This window comes from Scardinius erythrophthalmus, assembly GCF_964197995.2.
Source record: "Scardinius erythrophthalmus genome assembly, chromosome: 6".
Taxonomy (NCBI): Eukaryota; Metazoa; Chordata; class Actinopteri; order Cypriniformes; family Leuciscidae; genus Scardinius; species Scardinius erythrophthalmus.
In genome coordinates, this window is record NC_138226.1 from 42,443,604 (window position 1) to 42,464,283 (window position 20,680).

The following is a 20,680-nucleotide window of genomic DNA, read 5'->3' on the forward strand; positions in this document are numbered from 1 at the left end:
AGAACAATTTTATAAACCGACTTTTAAAAAAAAGTAGGGGACAAAAAAAACAAAAAAAAAACAAGACAAGACAAAAAAAAGGCAAAAAAAAAAAAAAAAACAACGCAAAAAAAACCCTAATAGAACAACAAATCAAAAAACAACAAAACAACTCAAAACAACAACAAAAAACAACACAACAACAACAACAAAACCCGAGAAAAGAAAAGAATGAAACCACAGCAAAAACACAACAAAATAAAATACAAACAAAACAACAAAATGCAACAAAACAAAAACAAATACAACACAACAAAGCCAAAAAGCACAGCAAAAGAAAAAACAAAGTCAAAACAACAACAAAAAAATCAAACTCAACAACTCAACTCAAAATAATGCACCAAGCGAACTCTCACCTTGCTGCTGTTGTCCTGTAAGCTCAAGTATCCTGAAGGCAGGTTTGCAGCCACTGGCACCTGTTGCTCATTCATGATCACTCTGCCATCCTTCAGCAGGGGGAGCCACGCGAAACCCACTGCACACATGTGCACTAGTCTTACTGGATAGAAATACTAACTCCCCTTTACTTCTTTCCCAGTGTGTGTTTCTGGCTGTGTTCAGAAGGTGTGTCTCACCTTGTGTCTCCACCTGTTCTCGTCTCTTAGTGCTGGCTTTGCTGTTGCTGTCACAGCTGATGTGATAGAGGGTGAACAGAAGATGGTGTCTGTCCGTCAGCTGAACCGGCAACTCGATTTTAAACTGGACACGCAGAAACAAGCGTTAAAACAGTCAGCACTGAAAACACACTGACATACAGAGAAGTAAAGTCTCACCTCTTCGTAAAACTCTGGGCTCTGCTGGTGGTGTAAGACGGCAGCAAACGCTTTCTTACAGAACAGAGGCCCTCCTGGACGCCCATATATACACTGACAAAACAGACCATCACTTACACATTTAACTACACAATTACCAGCATTACAGTTTTAATAAATATAACTACACTACCGTTCGAAGGTTTGGGGTCGGTATGATTTGAAAAAGCTTCTATACTCAGCAAGACTGCATTTACAGTATGTCATCAAAAATACATTAAAAATAGTGATTATTCCAGTCTAAAATAGACGTTTTCTATGTGAATATATTGTTAAAGTGTCATTTATTCCTGCAATCAAAGCTGAATGTTCAGCATCATTACTCCAGTCTTCAGTGTCACATGATCCTTCAGAAATCGCTCTAATATGATGATTTGATGCTCAGGAAACATTTATGATTATTATCAGCAGCGTCGGCGCTGTGGTGGGGCATTCGAGGGCCGTGCCCCCCCTAGCGGTTATTGATGCCCCTCCTACCCATACCTGTCAACCCTCCCGTTTTTCCCGGGATTCTCCCGTATTTTACATTACTATCCCGCTATCATCCCGTTTAAATATTTCCCCGAATTTCTCCCGTATTTTTAATCTTTCTATAAAAATATTTTTTTTAAATCCCACTGGGCGCAAACCAGTTAAGCAGAAATCCCGCCCTGCAGCTTATTTCATTGGTTAAGGTTACAATGACGGATAGTTTTAGGGATCAGTGTTTGGTGTATTCAAACAGCAGTTTGTTTGACAGGCGATCTGACCAATCATAGTAGATTAACATGAGGATTTGAACTTGAAAAACGGAGGGTAGGCAACAAACGTCTTTCCATGGTCAAAACAACATTCCTTTTTATATTCATTCATGTTTATTTGATGCTATAAATATAAATTAACTAGAAGGTAGAGATGGTTGGTTCACGAGCAGCTTTAACTGAGGCTCTACAGCGATCTGTCCGACACATTCAAGAGCCACAAAACGGTATTGTTTACATTTCTTTAAAAAATTACCACATTTGAAAGTTGAAGTGTTTGAAATTACCAAATGAGACTTTGCTTCATATCAAAAGCTGGTCTGTCCTGTCTGCCAGCGAGTTGTTAACGTTAGTGTCCTCTGAAGTAGTTTGGGGAATAAAAAAATTTGCACTAAGAAGAACAGCAGAGATGGTATTGGAGACTATGTAATGTAGTATGTATGTAATACAGAGATTATGTATTTATTTATGTTAATATCTGCGCAATTAATGTGTAGTAATATCTGCATTTGTGTATACTTGGCTGCCTGTAAGAAGATATGTAAGGGATCATGTAGAGCGAGGCGGTTGTATTACATGGCTACCAACAAAATAAATCAATAATTTGACACAAAATATTGATTTAAAAAGGAGTTTATTTATTTAAAAACTATTGTATTGCTTCCGCTAAAGAAAATAATCCGTTCCGTCTCTACGGTTAGAGTCCTGCGTCCATAGCAACGCTCTGTTTTTCATGGCAATGGTGTGTTAACGTTATACTTAGCAGCGGCTGTTATCAAGAAATAACAGACCGCATTATATATTAGAATTCAACCAAGCCATGTAATTGTAATAATAATAATAATAATAATAATAATAATAAACGTGTTTAGTTTTATATAGCATTTGTGCTGTGTTGGACTATGATGTCGCCACTGCGTCAAAATGTCAAACGTCAGTGCCCCCCCGCCGATGACCCAATGCCCCTCCAGTAGATCTGCCCTGGCGCCGACTCTGATTATCAGTGTTGAAAACAGTTGTGCTGCTCAGTGTTTTTGTGGAAAATGTGATGCATTGTTCAGGATTATTTAATGAATAGGAAAAAAAAAAGTATAAATTGAAATCTTTTGTAACATTATAAAATGTGTTTACAGTCACTTTTGATCAATTTAATACGGAGCCCCCAAAGGGACATGAGGATGGAAAAAATGCATTCGCTCGCAAAACTTTTGTGTTGACGTCAAACTTTTGAATGGTAGTGTATATATTGAATGTGTCATATGGCTTGTTGTTAGCATTTTATAGAGCAAATTGAGGCCCTTGTGTAGTCATAACTGTGGAAAAATCACTGCAAATATTGAGGTGAGTGTGTGTGTGATGTTACCTTTAGAGGGAGAGCGTCCTCCTCATCCGAATCTCTGAACTCTAAACACAGAGCGATGTTTCTGGCCTAGAAACACAAGAGGAAAACACCTTAAAGACATTACTGATCTCCAATTTATATATATATATATATATATATATATATATATATATATATATATATATATATATATATATATATATATATATATAATAGGCTCACAACATATATATATGTTTTTAGGATTGGGAATTTGGGAATTTAGGATTGGGCATTTGAGGATTTAGGAGTGTATGCAAATAAGGAGGCGTGGCCCAAATACTGGAGGCTGGGTTTGAAATGGCGCAGAGGCACCTTATGGACAGTTTGGGAACTCCCTCTGCTGTCCATAAGGTGCCTCTGCGCCATTTCAAACCCAGCCTCCAGTATTTGGGCCACGCCTCCTTATTTGCATACAATCCTCAATCCTCAAATGCCCAATCCTAAATTCCCAAATTCCCAATCCTAAATAACTAAATGCCCAATCCTAAATCCTAAATGACCAAATGCCCAATCCTAAATACAAAATGCCCAATCCTAAATACCAAATGCGCAATCCTAAATACCAAATGCCCAATCCTAAATACCAAATTCATTTTCGACTTAGACTTTTAGTTTTCGACTTAGACTTTTAGTTTCAAATTTAGACTTTTAGTTTTCGTTTAAGACTTTTAGTTTTAGACTTTTAGTTTCAAATCTGACCCAATAATCCCTCCATAGTTACCTTGGCAAAAGGAGATTGCAAAAAGTATTTAATAACAGGGAGCCAATAATTGTGGCCAACGAGTTTTGGAGAAAAACATTTATTTCATAATGTAATTTCCTCTCCACTTTCAATTCTTTTACTTCAATGAAAGGGTAGATTTTTGTGAATTTTTTTAATGAAAGATCAAAAGATTTATTTTTTTTCCAGCCATTTTTGATCATATTTACCAGGGGTGGCATTAATTCTGACCACCACTGTATATATTTATTTATTTATTTATTTTTTACTTAAAATTTACAATAAACATTTTGCCATTTTTTTAATTCAAAGAAAACAAAATGATAGGGAAATTCGATAACATTCGAAAGCTTAAACTTGACGTTTTAAATGTAAATGTTCCTAAAAACCATTTTAGTGACTCCATTTTGGTGATCTTAACTTCAAATTTGAAACACAGCTTGTTTAGACATTTGGCTTTGATTTTCAAGCAATGTTAGAGTCCAAGTTATTTTGTAAAATACATATTTTGTATAAAATAAGTTTCAGTACATTTAAGTTCAGTACATTTTGCTTTACAGTAAACTTAAACTTTAATAACTTTGTTAAACTTTTTGAAATGATTTGCTGAGTGTCTTCTTTAAAAAGAGACCAACCTTGGGTCTGGATTCCTAAAAGAAAAGGGGTGACAGTTAACAGGTCAAAACATTTTAAGGACTTTCCTCCATAGAAAAGGAAGTCAGAGCCGTGATTTAGCGTTGTTGTACCTTAGTGAAGCTTTTCTGGCTGTCGTATTTGAGGTGTCGTGGATACACGTACAGGTGGTTGTTGTAAATAGTGAAAGGCTGAGAGCATTTGGGGATAGATGGCACAAACTCCTCCACCTCAAACACCAGCCTTCCCCGTTCCACATCATCAGTCTGACGAAGAGGAAGATAGGAGGGCGTGACACAATCTGCACACGCACACACACAGAGAGAGAGAGAGAGGGAATCAACCAATCCTGATCCAACCAAAACACCCAAAATGTGTTTTTCCCGCTTTCAGAAATGCTTGTGTGCGAGCATCAAAGCCTTACTAGTCAGATCTGGTGCGACGTTATCAACCGTAACATCCAAATTACCCAGAATCACAGGCAACTTGGCCATCTTTTCTGGCCTGAGAGAAGAGAAAGCACAGAGGAGGGCAAATAAACAAGTGCGAGCGCCTGACAGAGGCGAAGAGAGACTATACTGTTCCTAAAACATCAGAACAAAGCAAAGACAACACCATATTCTGCAGGTCATATTCTACAAACACGAGTGCTACTATTGGAGCGTATGGCTGTACGACTGACTTCCTGAAGTCGGTCAAGAGTCTGAACATGTCCTCGTTGGAGAGCTTGTTCCCGTCCTGCCTGTAGAGAGCCGAGAATCGAGCGCTCTTGTCCACCGTCCCAGAGGCGTCCTTAAACAGCGGCCTGAAAAACACACACACACACACACACAGGATCAAAGCTCACACATCCTGATCCTGCCCAGCTCAGCTCATCTTTAACATCCCATCGGAAAGATAAACATGATGGCATGGCTTGAAATCTACAACCAACACCCTTTTCCAGAACAAAACACGGGAACAGCAAAAACAGCATTATTGATTCAGCTTTACAGTCATAATGATTTCTCACAGAGTTGAAGCCACTGAACAGTTTCGGTCTTTTAGCACGTGATTTTTCACATTTGTAACTGAACCAGGAGCTATACGCACAGCTAGAGTGCTGTGCCACACGTATTTACATTACAAAATTCGGTAACACTTTATTTTGATGGTCCCTTTTGAACATTCTGTTGACTATAAGTAACTTTGCAACTACATGTCTACTAACTCTCATTAGAGTATTAGTGTACTGTCTGCTTAATATCTACTAACTCTTTATTGTGTTGCTCCTCCAACTGACTTTCTACTGACTATAAGTAACTTTGCAAGTACATGTCAACTTATTCTACTAACCCTACCAGTCCACTAATACTCTACTGACACCCTAATGAGAGTTAGTAGACATGTAGGTGCAACATTACTTATAGTCAACAGAGTGTGTTAAAGGGACCATCAAATAAAGTGAAACCCAAAATTCATTTCTGAGCAAACTTTTCCATGCAAATAACGCTCAATATAGAATGTGCCAGATTCACAATATTTACCTGCTGAAATTAATACTATTTAATAGCATTATTATTACTGATGACATTCATTTGAGGGATCGTTTAAAAAATGTTTATGTACATTTTTGTATAATTTTTGCACAAAATAATGTCCAAAATATATGTACCCCCAAATCAAAGAAAAAACAAGAAATATATATTTAGTAAATTATAGGCAATGAAGTAGAGCTGCATGATTCTGAATAAACTGAGAAACGATTTTTTTGTTTCAAATAGAGATCACGATTCTCCCACAAATCCGAACACAAAACTAAACAAACTAACATGTAATTTACTAGAGGTTCTGCCGAAATGTTAATTGCTGCAATCTATTCAAAATATTTTATTAATCTGAATGAATTATAATTTTTTTAAATCAGGTTAAATGAATGATTCAATGACTCACTCATAAATACTTCACTTGTTTCTTTACTGGATGAATCGTAATTTTTGAACAAATCTCTTGAATGATCGATTCAATGACAAATACATTTTTAACAGTCGCATGTCGCCACCTACTGGTGTAACAATGTAATGATACAATCAAGTTTCTTTCAAAAGATGATTTGCTGTATTTTGATCGCTACCGTAGACATCAGTTTTTATATCCGAACTATAAACTTTTAATCGTGCAGCATCGCTGTGTTTATTATAAAATATATTTTTAAGGATTGTGACATTTGTCACAATGTTTTCTGAAACGTAACGATAGATTTGTGTTAAGAAAACAATATTTTAAGCCATAAACCATTGCTTTCGATCAACGGTCATGCGCACATTCATGACAGGAAGTATAAAATATTAGTATTTTTCTCACATGCACCTATCATTGGGTTACAGCCGTATTCACTGTGTGTGGTTTTTAAAGCATTAAATGTTGGGATAAGAGAATGAGAGGTAAACTGTCCCTTTAAGCAAACTCCTGTCAAAATGCATTTTTTTAACTAACTCCAGTACAACTAATACTATTAAGATGTATATTCACACATGTACTTTACATTACAAACGTACTGTACTTTATTTAATTACACTAGTCTACTGAGATTTGGGGGTGGTGGGGATAGTGTCACAATGTAAACAAATCGTAATGGATTTAAAAAATAAGATTATGGGATGAAATATGACACTGCCGTTTATTTTTGTGCAATTCTGTGAGTGTGGTCAGATTGAGTTTTACAGTGATGCTGTTCAGTCCCAGTGAATCTACACATGTCTGCACCATCAGAGTGTGTGTTTCCAGAGGTCGTTCTCATGCACAGTCAGTGTGTCTCACCTGGCGGCCCAAGCGAAGGGCATCCGGTACTGACCCAGCCGACCGCAGGCCATCTTGGCGTTCTTCAACACCTTCTGAGCGGCCTGAGGAGAGAGGAACCACAAGCACTGTAGTGTCGGAGAAATGCAGCTCTGTAATCAGGTCTGTCTAAAGCGCTTCATGTTAACACTCCGCATGACGGTCTCTGGGCGGAGTCTCTATATCCGAGAGCTTTACAAACACTTGCCAACATCTGCTTTAAACACACGTTTTGACTTTTTCCAGAGTGCTAAGAATGACATCACACACACACAGAGACACAGGCACAGACAGACACAGACACACACACACACACACACACACACACACACACACACACACACAGCTGTACCTTAGCAGAGTCTGAGTTCTTCATGTAAGGCTCAGCACAGTGTGTGATTCCACCCTGTAAAACCTTCTCTATCCGTGCGACCAGGAAGATGTCCGTGTGTGGACAGGTCACGGAAAACACTCCCTGCACACACACACGTGATTAGAAAGAGTTAAAGTAAAATATCTTCAAAAACAAGCTTAGTAACATGTAATGTATCGTTTGCATTCAGTAATATTGTTTAGATTAAATGTAGGTTACATGATGGTCCACTTTAGACGTTCTACTAGCCATACGTAACTTTGCATCAACTAACTCTCATTAGGGTGTCAGTAGAGTATTAGTGGACTGGTAGGGTTAGTTGAATAAGTTGACATCTAGTTGCAAAGTTATAGTCAGTAGAAAGTCTGTTGAGGAGCATCACAATAAAGAGTTAGTATATATTAAGCAGACAGTCTATTAATACTCTAATGAGAGTTAGCTGACATGTAGTTGCAAAGTTACTTATAGTCAACAGAATGTCTAAAGAGGATCATGGAAATTAAGTGTCATTGAAATTTATACTGTACTTTTATCCAGTAATGACGCATTAAATTGATCAAAAATGTCAGTAAAAACATTTATAATGTTACAAAATACTTTATATTCATCAAAGAATCCTGAAATAAAAATGTAAATAATTGTTTTCAACATTGATAATAATCATAAATGTTTCTTGAGCATCAAATCATCATATTAGAGTGATTTCTGAAGGATCATGTGACACTGAAGACTGGAGTAATGATGCTGTAAATTCAGCTTTGATCACAGGAATAAATTACACTTTACTATTCACATAGATACAAACTGTTTTAAATTATAACAATATTTCACAATATTTCACAAGAGACTTGCCTAAAAACATAAATAATCTTACAGAATCTTTTGAATTGATTTTTTAAATTGATTTGTGTGACTTTATTTGTATGTGTGATACTGTAAATGCATTTGTTAGAGGAATGAACAACAGGTGGGTGTGTGTGTGTGTGTGTGTGTGTGTGTGTGTGTGTGTGTGTGTGTGTGTGTGTGTGTGTGTGTGTGTGTGAGTGCGCTCACCTGTTGAGGGAACTGAGCGCTGCTCTCCGTCTCTCCTCGAGGACTGTGTGTGTGTGTGTGTGTGTGTGTGTGTGTGTGTGTGTGTGTGTGTGTGTGTGTGTGTGTGTGTGAGTGCGCTCACCTGTTGAGGGAACTGAGCGCTGCTCTCCGTCTCTCCTCGAGGACTGTGTGTGTGTGTGTGTGTGTGTGTGCGCTTACCTGTCGAGGAAACTGAGCGCTGCTCTCCGTCTCTCCTCGAGGACTGTGTGTGTGTGTGTGTGTGTGTGTGTGTGTGTGTGTGTGTGTGTGTGTGTGTGTGTGTGTGTGTGATGTGTGTGTGTTGTGTGTGTGTGTGTGTGTGTGTGTGTGCGCTCACCTGTCGAGGGAACTGAGCACTGCTCTCCGTCTCTCCTCGAGGACTGTGTGTGTGTGTGTGTGTGTGTGTGTGTGTGTTATGTGTGTGTGTGTGTGTGTGTGTGTGTGTGTGTGTGTGTGTGTGTGTGTGTGTGCGCTTACCTGTCGAGGAAACTGAGCGCTGCTCTCCGTCTCTCCTCGAGGACTGTGTGTGTGTGTGTGTGTGTGTGTGTGTGTGTGTGTGTGTGTGTGTGTGTGTGTGTGTGTGTGTGTGTGTGTGTGTGTGTGTGTGTGTGTGTGTGTGTGTGTGTGTGTGTGTGTGTGATGTGGTGTGTGTGTGTGTGTGTGTGTGTGTGTGTGTGTGTGTGTGTGTGCTCACCTGTCGAGGGAACTGAGCGCTGCTCTCCGTCTCTCCTCGAGGACTGTCTGGAGATCCTGAAGAGGACAGAAGCTCTTTCACTGACGGATGGTTCATGTCCACGTGGAAGTCTGAGGAGATCTTACGACAGCTCTGAACATCAAACAACGACAGAGACACGAAGAACGGCTCCACCTGTCACACAAACCAGCACACACACTCTCAGATGGGCTATTGTGAATCGGTATCGGCCGATATATGTTCATTTTCAATGTTATCATTATCAGCTAGATAAGAAAATTTGGCCGATATATTAAAGCCAATAAATAATGTATTATTTCCTCCAGCTGAGACTCTTCAGACTCGCACTGTTCAACATGACGGTTTTGAATTGCTTGAAATATGATTGGAATCACTTGGAATCATCAGCAGCGCAAGTCTGTCATATAAGCTACATACAATTATAATGAGAACATTATAATTGTGTGTTTGGGACATGGCTTTTACTGGTCCAGACTTTAAATGTATACAATTTGGATTTAGATTTATTGGCCAATATATCAGGTATCGGCTTTCAAATATAAAGAAGTGTCGTTTATCGGCATCGGCCAAAATGTCTCATCTGTGCATGAGAGTCAGTAAGCTCTGATTGTGGTCAGTAAGGTGAGGTACGTTAGTGGTCGGCCCCTCCTCGTTCTCCGCCACACAGCTCTGCAGGTTAAACGACAGATCGTTGCAGGTCACCAAGATCCGCTTCCCAAACTTCTCCTCGAAGGGCTTCACTTCTGGCTCGATCCCGGAGAAATCCAGTTTCTGCTCCGAGTGGAAGATGAGATCATGAGTTTGGACATATTTTCATACACCACAGTTCAAAAGTTTGGGGTTGGTTAGATGTTTTAAGGATTTTAAAAGAAGTCTCTTCTGCTCATCATAAGGCTGCATTTATTAGATCCAAAATGCATTGATATTGTGAAATATTATTACGATGCAAAATAACTGTTTTCTATGTGAATATATAGTAAAGTGTAATTTATTCCTGAGATCAAAGCTGAATTTTCAGCATCATTACTCCAGTCTTCAGTGACACATGATCCTTCAGAAATCACTCTAATATGATGATTTGAAATATTTCTAATTATAGTTGAAAACAGTTGTGCTGCTTTATATTTCAGTGGAAATCGTGATTCATTAAATTTTCCAGGATTCTTTGATGAATAGAGAGTTCAAAGGAACAGCATTTATTTGAAGTACAATCTTTGTAACATTATTTATATATATGTGACAGTAAAGATATATATATATATATATCTTTACTGTCACTTTTTATCAATTAAATGCAATTTAATCCAAACTTTTGAACATTATTCCACTTGTGTATCTGGTAAAACATGTGCGAGTGTAAGAGGCAGTTCACCTGTAACGTTAAGTCTGCGTCCAGCGTAAAGAGTTTCAGCCGTGTCTCGTTTCTCATCTTGCTCTCGATGTCTCTGGCACTCTGGAGAACACACACACATATCAGTCAAAGTCTTTTATCATTCACTCCCAGCTCAAATGAGGTTAGCATTGTACATCCTAATGCTAAAGCAAAAAGAATGAAATATTAAGTCTAACACGTTCTATATTGTCATATCTCTTAGTTGTGCATGCTGATGACTTCTAAGAGGTCAGACAATAAAGTATTATTATGACGGTACTGTAGGATGAGGTTTGTATTACTCACCTGGGGAAAAAGGTTTAGTTTATAAGGTACTTTGGCCCACAAAATGTGCAAACGATCTAGTGCGAATCTGTGTTTGAGCGTTGAGCAATATAGCCAATCATATCTGTTGATTTCTTAAATGCAATGGCCAATCAGAGTAGCTCAAGTTAGAATCCACTCAAACTGGGTTTTGATTTCTGTGTTCATTCACTGAAGTGTGACTTACCTGAAAGCTGTCCATACTGCTAGAAGAGTGATCGCTTTTCCCCTGTTCATCATCTACAACAGAGGAACGTCATTACACCACACATTACCTCAGCAACTCTCTCTCGTCATTGTGTGTACAGTCACTCCTATCTGTGGTTTGTGGGTGTGTTTGACTCAGGAATGTGGCTAAAGTGAACAGCTGACTAAGGGTTCAGTATAATGGGGATAACACACACCGTCGTGTAAGTCCCCGTTCCTCTTGTCCTGCATGGCGAGCTCAAAGCTGCTGTTGAGGATCCGGTTGAGTGTGCCGATCCAGTCCTCCATCTCACTCTCAGAGTCCGCGGCCAGTACATAACCGCTCTTATCCTGCATCTTCAGCTCGAACGCAAACCTGCGCACACGGTTGTTCTGCACACAAAGAAAAACTCATCTCAACACATACAACACATACTGTACACGGTTAGCGTTCTGGAGCCGCCAGACACTGTTGTTGTGCGAGTGAGCGGCCGGAGCGCATTAAGGGTTTCTGTTAGAACGGTGTCGTGTATGTTAAGTAAATAACTAATGATCTTTGCAATGGAAGTGAATCAATCAAAACTAACTTTAGCTGGACAATAACTTTATTCTAGAGCTGCTGTAAAGCCAAACAATCTCTGTTACTGTAATTTCCTATTATCACTGTAAAGCTGCTTTGAAACTACCTATATTGTTAAAGGAGTGGTATAATGCCCTAAGATGTAAAATAAGTCTTTGATGACCCCAGAGTGTGTATGTGAAGTTTTAGCTCAAAATACCCCACAGATATTTTTATATAGCATGTTAAAGTTGTCACTTTTTGAGGGTGAGCAAAAACACACTGTTTGTGTCTGTCCCTTTAAATGCAAATGAGCTGCTGCTCCCGGCATAGAGGGCGGAGCTTCAAGAGGTGTGTGTGTGTGTGTGTGTGTGTGTGTGTGTGTGTGTGTGTGTTTGAGCAGCTTAGATTACCTCACTCAGACATGCACTGAAAATTTCTAAAACTTTTAGCCTTTTATGTTCAAACCGGAGTCAGACAATAATGGAGAGACTCAAGAAGAAGTGACAACATGTAGAAGCAACAGGACATTTCTGAATGGGTAGTTGATGAATTTATGTAGCTGATGTGTAGTTATCTTCTAGTCATTGATTAGCATATTCTGTCATGATAATCTATAAATCGTGTTCCGGGGGCGGGGTTTATGTAAATTCTAGGGTTGGTGATGTCACTAACCCGGGAGGAATGTGGTCTAGTCTCTACCAGCCGTTTGTTGTAGTCCTTAAAAAGCAATTTCTTTAAAAGCAAGTATCTCCCTTTGCTCTGAACTTTGAGTATTGTAACTTTGCAGATGTTGTTTATGCTCAAACAGCAACATTACACACTAACTAAAGTTAGAAAAGTGAAATCATAATCAACCACCCCTTTAAAAGCGCTATATAAATGAAGGTGACTTGACTTGACAAAAAGCGATCGAAATAAACTCACACCTGCCGATGGCGAGTGAACTGAGACATCTAGATTATCATCTGTACAACTTAAACCATGTAAAACAATCCTAGAAGCCTGAGAAAAAATAGGATTTCCATACGGAGGCCGACAGATTCCAGGTTTTATACTGGGGTAAAGTGTCTTTAAAGGGATGGGTTTCAAAACAAAAGAGCAGGCGCATTTGGTCAGGAAAAGACAACAACAGAGAAATGCAGGAGTCCAGCGTTTGAGCCCTGAGCGGTCGGGGATTTCTGCTCCGCTGGCAGATCCGTGTGTCTCAGACGGAGAGAATGTGCTGAGATCACATCAAAACCATACACTCCTTTACTGGGACTCTGGCTGGAAGCCTCAAGTGTTTGTGAGTGGGATATGAGTGAAGGAATTGTATGAAAACACGTTTGGGTCCAAAGCCAAAAGAAATTAAAGAAGTTCTATTTTGCATAAAGAAAATGTGATTTTTGCATTTTGACATTATTTTCATGACATTTAAGCACATTTATCAAAAGCTAATATTTTTATGTACATTATTCTGAAGGATGACTCGAGTTTTTTGATGAAGGAGTTTTTTAATTAAAATTAGCTTAAAGTCAGTACAACATGATGGTGTGATGTAATATTATGCTTTATTTAATCTAACTAGCTTGATTAATACTTTAAGATGTTATATATATATATATATATATATACACACACACACAAAAACATGTTCTTTAATGCAGTAAGACCCAGGGCTCTGTGGAGGCGCGGGGTGTGTCAGAGGTCAGAGGTCAGGGGGCTAGTTTAGCGGATACAGCTCATTACAGATAATGACGAAGCAGCGCATGAAGGGTGTGACGCTGTGTGTTGACCGTACCTATGAGGGGTTTTGGCCACAGGTTCCAGAAAACTCCACACTAAAATAGCTCGGGGGGCCGGGTGTGGGTGTAGCGCTTTATTTTGGGAGTGTATGTGGAAAATTCACTCCCAGAGTGAATGCTTATCAATTAACAAAAACACAGGGAGGAGAGCACTTTCATCCCTCACTCCCTCTCTTTTCCTCCCATAATGCTCAGCTCTCCTTTCTACTGTATAAACAGTTCTGTTTCGAAGTACACTTATTACGGAAATAATATATTTTTAAAGAATGTGCTGTAAAATGCTAAATTAATGTAATGTTTTAAGACACTCATTTGCATATTAACCGCAATTAAGGTATGATAATTTAAATTGATATTAAATGCAATTATCTGAACTTTAAATTGTTGTTGTTGTTTTTTACCCACTTAAGTAGGACTTGAGTACATCTTTATGTGTAATTTCATAATTACTTCTATTGTCTTTGAAATATGGTTAAAGTTATTGATGAATGTACTGACAAACATTTATGATAAACTAAAATATACTTTGATGTAATTTCTATTAAAACTTGTATGTCATGTATTTAATTTAGTGCTGTTGAACAATTAAAATATTTAATCGTGATTAATCGCATTAATGTCATAGTTAACTCGCAATTAATCGCACATTTTTATCTATTTTTTTTTTGTCCCATTATTTTTTTCTCATTTTAATGCTCTTATCAACATGGAAAAGTGGATCGACTTGCTTTGTGCAAATGTTTTTTTTTTATTGAAAACAACATTGGCATATACTATAGTGTTCAATTTCACACTAACATTCTCACTCGGAGCAAATAATCGCATCAGAGAATGCTTGGCCATCAAGTGGTGTTTCAGACTGGACATGCTGCGATGATAGCTCAGTTCACAACGACAAAACACACAATCTCGCCGTTAAAATGGGTTTGCGTTAACACCGTTAATAACGCGTTTAACTGACAGCATTAATTTAGTTATATGTATTTATTAATTACACATTTGTAGTGATACAGTTGCAATTTAGTACATTTTAATTATAGTAACTTTAAATGTAATATTGAATAACACACTATAGATTCAATTATAATCAATAATGTGTTTAGAAACAGTCATGAAAGTGTCAATTCTTGAAGTGCACTTATTATATTATCTGCAAGCACAGTTTTGAAGTACACTACAAGTGCATATTTCATACAATTAAGCACACTTTTTCACAAGGGCTCTTGCAGTAAAAATTTCACATTTTTCAGACTCTCACTAATCCTCAGAATTAAACAGGCTGTACCTTTAAGACTTCTATATGAAAATGTGGTTCACAGTTGTGACATTAATACGATGAGTGTTTCTGTCCACACACCTGCACCACTCCCATACAGGAGTCCAGGAAGATGGTTCCTTTGGGCTCTTTGTTGATCTTCTCATCCTTGTAGAAGTTGAGATTATATGACCCGTCGCCCAGCTGCGTCAGGTGGAAATACCTTCTTTTAAAAGACTGAGTGAAAAAAGAAGAGCGCAAATGAGACATGAAATGTAAACAAGTGCATAGTCATAACATCATAACATGTTCAGAAGTGAGGAATCTCACCCTCATGGTGACGCTGATGGCGCTGTTCACGTTGCCTTTGTGTAACCAGCCCTGTTTAATGAGACCACCCTTCTGAGAGCCAAGAGAGGCCGTGTCCTGCACACACACACACACACACACACACACACACACACACACACACACACACACACACACACACACACACACACACACACACACACACACACACAAGATAGTTTTGTGATGACAGTCCAAAGCTTGTATGTTTAATCCTGCAGAATGAACAAAGTGGGAGTCAAATTAGGGAGAAAGAACATAATCCAGAGCCACAACTGAACACAATCTTAGATAAACTTGACTCAAAGAACGACACAGAACAGATTTTTTAAACATTGAATAATCAGAATTATTCTAAACTTTTGACTGGTAGTGTAAGCCTAATTTGTTTGGATATAGAGAATTTTATAGAAATCAAAACGTTAAAAACCTAAGTGGCAAACGGTCTCCAGAGAGGACCACATCTGGAGAACTGCATGCTATGAATTACATTATACAAGTTGGCAATCTCAATTTGTATGAAAACATGATTTATTTTTACTTTTTTAAATGAGCGTGAAGGTCCACCCATGACTCCACCTATACATGTAACCCTCACTGGGACATAAGCAGTGCTAAAGCTACAAATGAGATTGTACAAATTCATACGAATTCGCCAAAGCGTACAGCATAAAAGAGTTATGAATTGCCATGAGACTGTGTTGTTATGTCCTGCTAATAAACAAAATGTACAATATTTGAGAAAAGATGTATTAAAAAGGAGAAATGATCAGAAAATCTGTTGTGTACTCTTAAGGCCTGTTTATACCAAGGACGATAGCTATACCGATAACAATAAAGATCAAGATGTACTGTAGGCCTAGGCTAGTTCTAAAGTTTTTCTAAATATAAAAGGATAGCCAAGTCCACACCACAACTATGATAACGACACAGAGAAACAATATCGTTGGAATCTGAGGTAGATTTTTCCCTTTACCTAACTATCTGGGGCGTCTACTAATCGACACCCAATTCCTTTATACTCTAGCTCTTGCGTCTTCAGTCGTCAACTGGCCGAGTTTCTAACTCTAACTAACTTGCTTCCCTAAACTAGCTTCCTGCCCAGGAATAAATCGAATAACAGACTCGAGCAAATGTCCTTTAAATGCTTTAATCACGGCCAGGAGATCTTCCCGAGCAGTTCTCAGGGAATCTCTCCCAAGAAGCAAGGCCGGAGGATCTCAAACAAATTCCATTGAGAATCCCACCAGAAAACACAAATACAACAGTTTTCATAGAATCGAGAAAACAAATAAGACTAACATGTCACCTTCAATATAACTGGTTCAAAGCCCCAACCTTTTCCCTCTGTCACTGGCACAAGCAAACTCTGATTTTTGTGATTACTTATCACAAGGTTTGAGAACTAGTCATCTGTCTAGTTTCACTTCCCTAATTGTTATTTATACACACACAATCAAAGTCACAAGTTTTCCCCAAAGAGCCTGGAAACATTTAAAAGCATATGAATGTCGTTCCTGCAAGAAAAACAAATGTTAGTTGATTAATTAAAGTTGATTAATTAAAAATATCCATCACAAATCACTTTCAGAACGATTTCTTTTCCAGCTGATGATCTAATAAAAACATTAACAGCCAATCAGAATTCCTCCTGCTTTTAAAGCGCCAGATGACGTAACTTTATGGTCTTCTGATATGGATGCTAATGATAGTTATAACGTTATAGTGATCATTCTTGCTGTGAATGGGCCTTTATGTCTTTCAGCCGTGAAATGGTGCTGAAAAAACCTGAAAAAACCTGCAAGAACAATAGAAGGTTAAACTTGGTACAATGGGTCAATTTGTCTCTGAATCACCAGTTAAACACTCCTTATCGCTGTACTCTTGAGACTCTGCAGACACACACACACACCACCCAGATGCAATGCTTGTGCTGTGATCGTGTGTGTGTGGGCAGAGGAGTCTGGATGCTGCATGGACCTCACAGAACAAACACTATCTGCGCTTTCCAGGCAGCAGATATCAAAATACAGCCTTGGACAGTCTTGGACAGTCTGGGCCGTGGATGTGAGAGTGTTTTGATCAGGTTTATATGACTCATAAAGTCTGATATCGTGACAATATGGAGCTCAGACTCGAGGAGAAAAAAACACCAATTTTATGCAGAGGCTCAAACTGAGAAAAGTTTATTTTTATGATCAAAGCTCTGTAGTTTTAAAACAAACAATGTAATCCAATACAATTATGATTGAAATATATAAACAAATAATCCTTCCTCAAAAGCCTGATGATCATATTTGAGACTTTGAACATGATTTTATAAAAGTCAGTAAAGGTTTCACAGGAAAAGTGAACCACGAGCTGACGGTGGACATTGATATTTAGTTTATATGTAGAGTTATGTTTCAACTAAATGTGGCGCAACACAAACATATTTAGTGTTGTGTATGTAAGTTGTAAGTTAGTGACACTTGGTATCCAGATAAGACTCGGGTCTTTCCTTCAATGCGAGTCCGTGGAATTATTTTTTTTACAATGATTTACTATGATTTTTATCATTCACATAAACTTGTTATCATTTAACACTTGTGGTTAAAGGGCTTGTTAACATTACATTACTTTAAATATGAGCACTAGTAATAGTGAGAGTGACATGTGTAGGTCATATATGGTAACTCATATTCAGAATTTGTCCTCTGTATGTAACCCATCCATGCTAGTGCCACGACTGCCCCAAACATCAGCAACCTTCACTATTAAATGTTAGAGTCTGTGAAAACAGCCTATGATTGTAACGGGCTGTGATGTAAAACATTGATGTGGCGAGCTGTTATGATTGGCTGTGCCGTTGGATGGCCATCAGCGATTGGCTGTGTGTTTACTGCGATGCCAAAACACACTCAACTTTCTATAAACACAAGAAATCCGTCAGCAACCAAATTAGACAAATGAGTCCATGCATAGCACAGGCCAAAACTCTGCACAACAACAGTTATAGAGCTCCTCAAACCTACGAGCTGAGACATATCAGACTGAGGTACTGCACACATATGGGCTAAAATAAGAAACGTGACTCAGACTTGAGTGGGAAGCTGATCAGTAGAATTAAAGATGAATTCTGGGAAGGAATCAGCCAGAAGGGATTATGTCAGGTCATGTCCATTCTGGGAAAACCTGGAAACCTGGATCCACTGGTACAACTTACATATTATCCTAAATAGTATGGCATTAGTGTCAGAGCATCTCATATCATAGCCTGTTTAAAATATTAAAAGAAAAAGGCCTAATGATATTTTGGGGTAATGCTGCACATTGAAAAAGAAGGAGTTTGGTATTTCAATAAGAGACTAAGGGGTCTGTGGTCTCAGAGGGAATATTATGAAGTGCAAGTAAAAATATTATGAAGTTTTTAAAGAAGCAATAACTGACTTAGAAAAAAAAAAAACTTTACAGGAACACTGGGACAAGGGTTACAAGGAGACATTTACAAAGCAAACTGAATTAATTTATTAGAATACAAAAATAAACTAGGTTTTTTTTTTAGATTTTACCTTCAAAATACCAATATTAATCAGGAAAAAATTAACTTTATGAATAATGTGGGACTTTTAATTATAAACAGTCAACATTTTGAAATGTCTTTGCTTTACTATAGATTGCAATAGTTGGGGTCCGTAAGTAAAAAATTATTTTCTCCATTGTGTTTATTTCATAAAGCTTTAAAGACAGCACTGCTGTGAGCTCCGAGGTTGTTCATTCATGGTATTTGCTTCTGTTGAAGCCGTCAGCCTGTATTATTTCAACTTAAAATAATCATGTTCAACAGTGGATTTTGTGGTGGAAAACTACATTTCCCATGATGCAGTACAGAAAATTCTACCAATCAGAGATCCGTAACAAACAAAACACGTCTATAGAGAGGTTTTTAGCCCCGCCCACTCCCATGAAGCACCCATGATGAAAACATCACTTAAATCTGACCCCAGTTTCAGAGTTCAGCAACAGTGCTAGAAGGTGTGTGTGTGTGTGTGTGTGTGTGTGTGGGCATTAGATTTACCTCATCTTTATCCACGTCTTCATCCACCTCAAAAACATGCTGCGCTAAATGATCAGGTCTGGACACTTTGCTGTAAACAAAACAAACACAGATTCAGATTCACACGGGAATAACAGCACTTACACCACCGCTCAAAAGTTGTGAAATGTAAAAATTTAATTTAATTTGCGATATACTGGAATGACATCTTATCTTAAACTTCTTATCCATTCAGCTTTATGTAATGTTTGGAAATTACTTCGTAATGAAAGTGTTTTTTTCTTTTTCTTTCTTTTTTTTTCAGATAATCAGATCTTGGCAGTTCTCTCATCCTGATCAACTTTGTGTCATTAAAAGATAAAAAAACAGATGTCCAATTAAATGGTTGAAGGGTCTGTGTGTGTGTGTGTGTGTGTGTGTGTGTGTGTGTGTGTGTGTGTGTGTGTGTGAATGTGTGTGAGTGTGTAAATGTGGAGATGATGACCTCACTCCCTGTTCCTCTGCTCTATTGTTACCCAGAAAAACACATTTCCTGCTCTCGCAAACAAACACATCTTTCCAAGAGCTGACAATCAAACACATACATACGCACACACACCCTACAGCTATAATCACACAGGCTGTAACGTGTTCTCACCTGGGAAGCTGACGGAAGTCGCTGGAATAATCCTCATATTTGTAGTTGACAACAAGCCAGTCAGAGATGTAAGATTTGATGCACTGTAAAAACAAACACATCATTGCCATCATTAGCATTAGCTTTAACATGTACAACTGCAATTAATTGTCTACACAAACTCTGTTTATTACAAGGAGTCTCGGCGTGAGCACACACACATTGAGCTGTGCTGCTCCAGTGGGAGATGAGGGTTCAGTTCTGCTCAATCTCCTTCTTTCTCTCTCCATCTTCTCTACCGCCCTCACATTAAAACGCGTCCAAAGCCACTGTGTCAATTGATGCTGTCAATCAATTTAATCACATCCAACATAAAGGTTTGTAAATATACAATATACAGTAAGGAAAATAAGTATTTGAACACCCTGCTATTTTGCAAGTTCTCCCACTTGGAAATCATGGAGGGGTCTGAAATTGTCATCGTAGGTGCATGTCCACTGTGAGAGACATAATATAAAAAAAAAATACAGCTGCATAATAAGTATTTGAACACCTGTCTATCAGCTAGAATTCTGACCCTCAAAGACCTGTTAGTCTGCCTTTAAAATGTCCACCTCCACTCCATTTATTATCCTAAATTAGATGCACCTGTTTGAGGTCGTTAGCTGCATAAAGACACCTGTCCACCCCATACAATCAGTAAGAATCCAACTACTAACATGGCCAAGACCAAAGAGCTGTCCAAAGACACTAGAGACAAAATTGTACACCTCCACAAGGCTGGAAAGGGCTACGGGGAAATTGCCAAGCAGCTTGGTGAAAAAAGGTCCACCGTCGGAGCAATCATTAGAAAATGGAAGAAGCTAAACATGACTGTCAATCTCCCTCGGAC

At 38.3% G+C, this 20,680-nt stretch overlaps 1 protein-coding gene across 3 annotated transcripts in view; it reads right to left on the bottom strand.

Moving 5' to 3' along the window:
• LOC308691961 (dedicator of cytokinesis protein 9) overlaps positions 1-20,680 on the bottom strand; it is a 146,641-nt gene that overhangs the window by 54,250 nt on the left and 71,711 nt on the right. For all 3 annotated transcript variants that reach the window (XM_081367573.1, XM_081367574.1, XM_081367572.1), the window contains exons 4-21: positions 19,810-19,892; positions 19,194-19,263; positions 15,119-15,214; positions 14,891-15,025; positions 11,406-11,580; positions 11,189-11,241; positions 10,678-10,758; positions 9,936-10,076; positions 9,285-9,458; positions 7,499-7,621; positions 7,129-7,211; positions 5,012-5,134; positions 4,754-4,833; positions 4,443-4,630; positions 2,955-3,020; positions 813-905; positions 615-738; positions 396-514 (exon numbers count right to left, since the gene is read on the bottom strand). In XM_081367573.1, the coding sequence (XP_081223699.1) occupies positions 396-514; positions 615-738; positions 813-905; positions 2,955-3,020; positions 4,443-4,630; positions 4,754-4,833; positions 5,012-5,134; positions 7,129-7,211; positions 7,499-7,621; positions 9,285-9,458; positions 9,936-10,076; positions 10,678-10,758; positions 11,189-11,241; positions 11,406-11,580; positions 14,891-15,025; positions 15,119-15,214; positions 19,194-19,263; positions 19,810-19,892 (2,007 nt within the window). The remainder of the gene's footprint in view (positions 1-395; positions 515-614; positions 739-812; positions 906-2,954; positions 3,021-4,442; positions 4,631-4,753; positions 4,834-5,011; positions 5,135-7,128; positions 7,212-7,498; positions 7,622-9,284; positions 9,459-9,935; positions 10,077-10,677; positions 10,759-11,188; positions 11,242-11,405; positions 11,581-14,890; positions 15,026-15,118; positions 15,215-19,193; positions 19,264-19,809; positions 19,893-20,680) is intronic.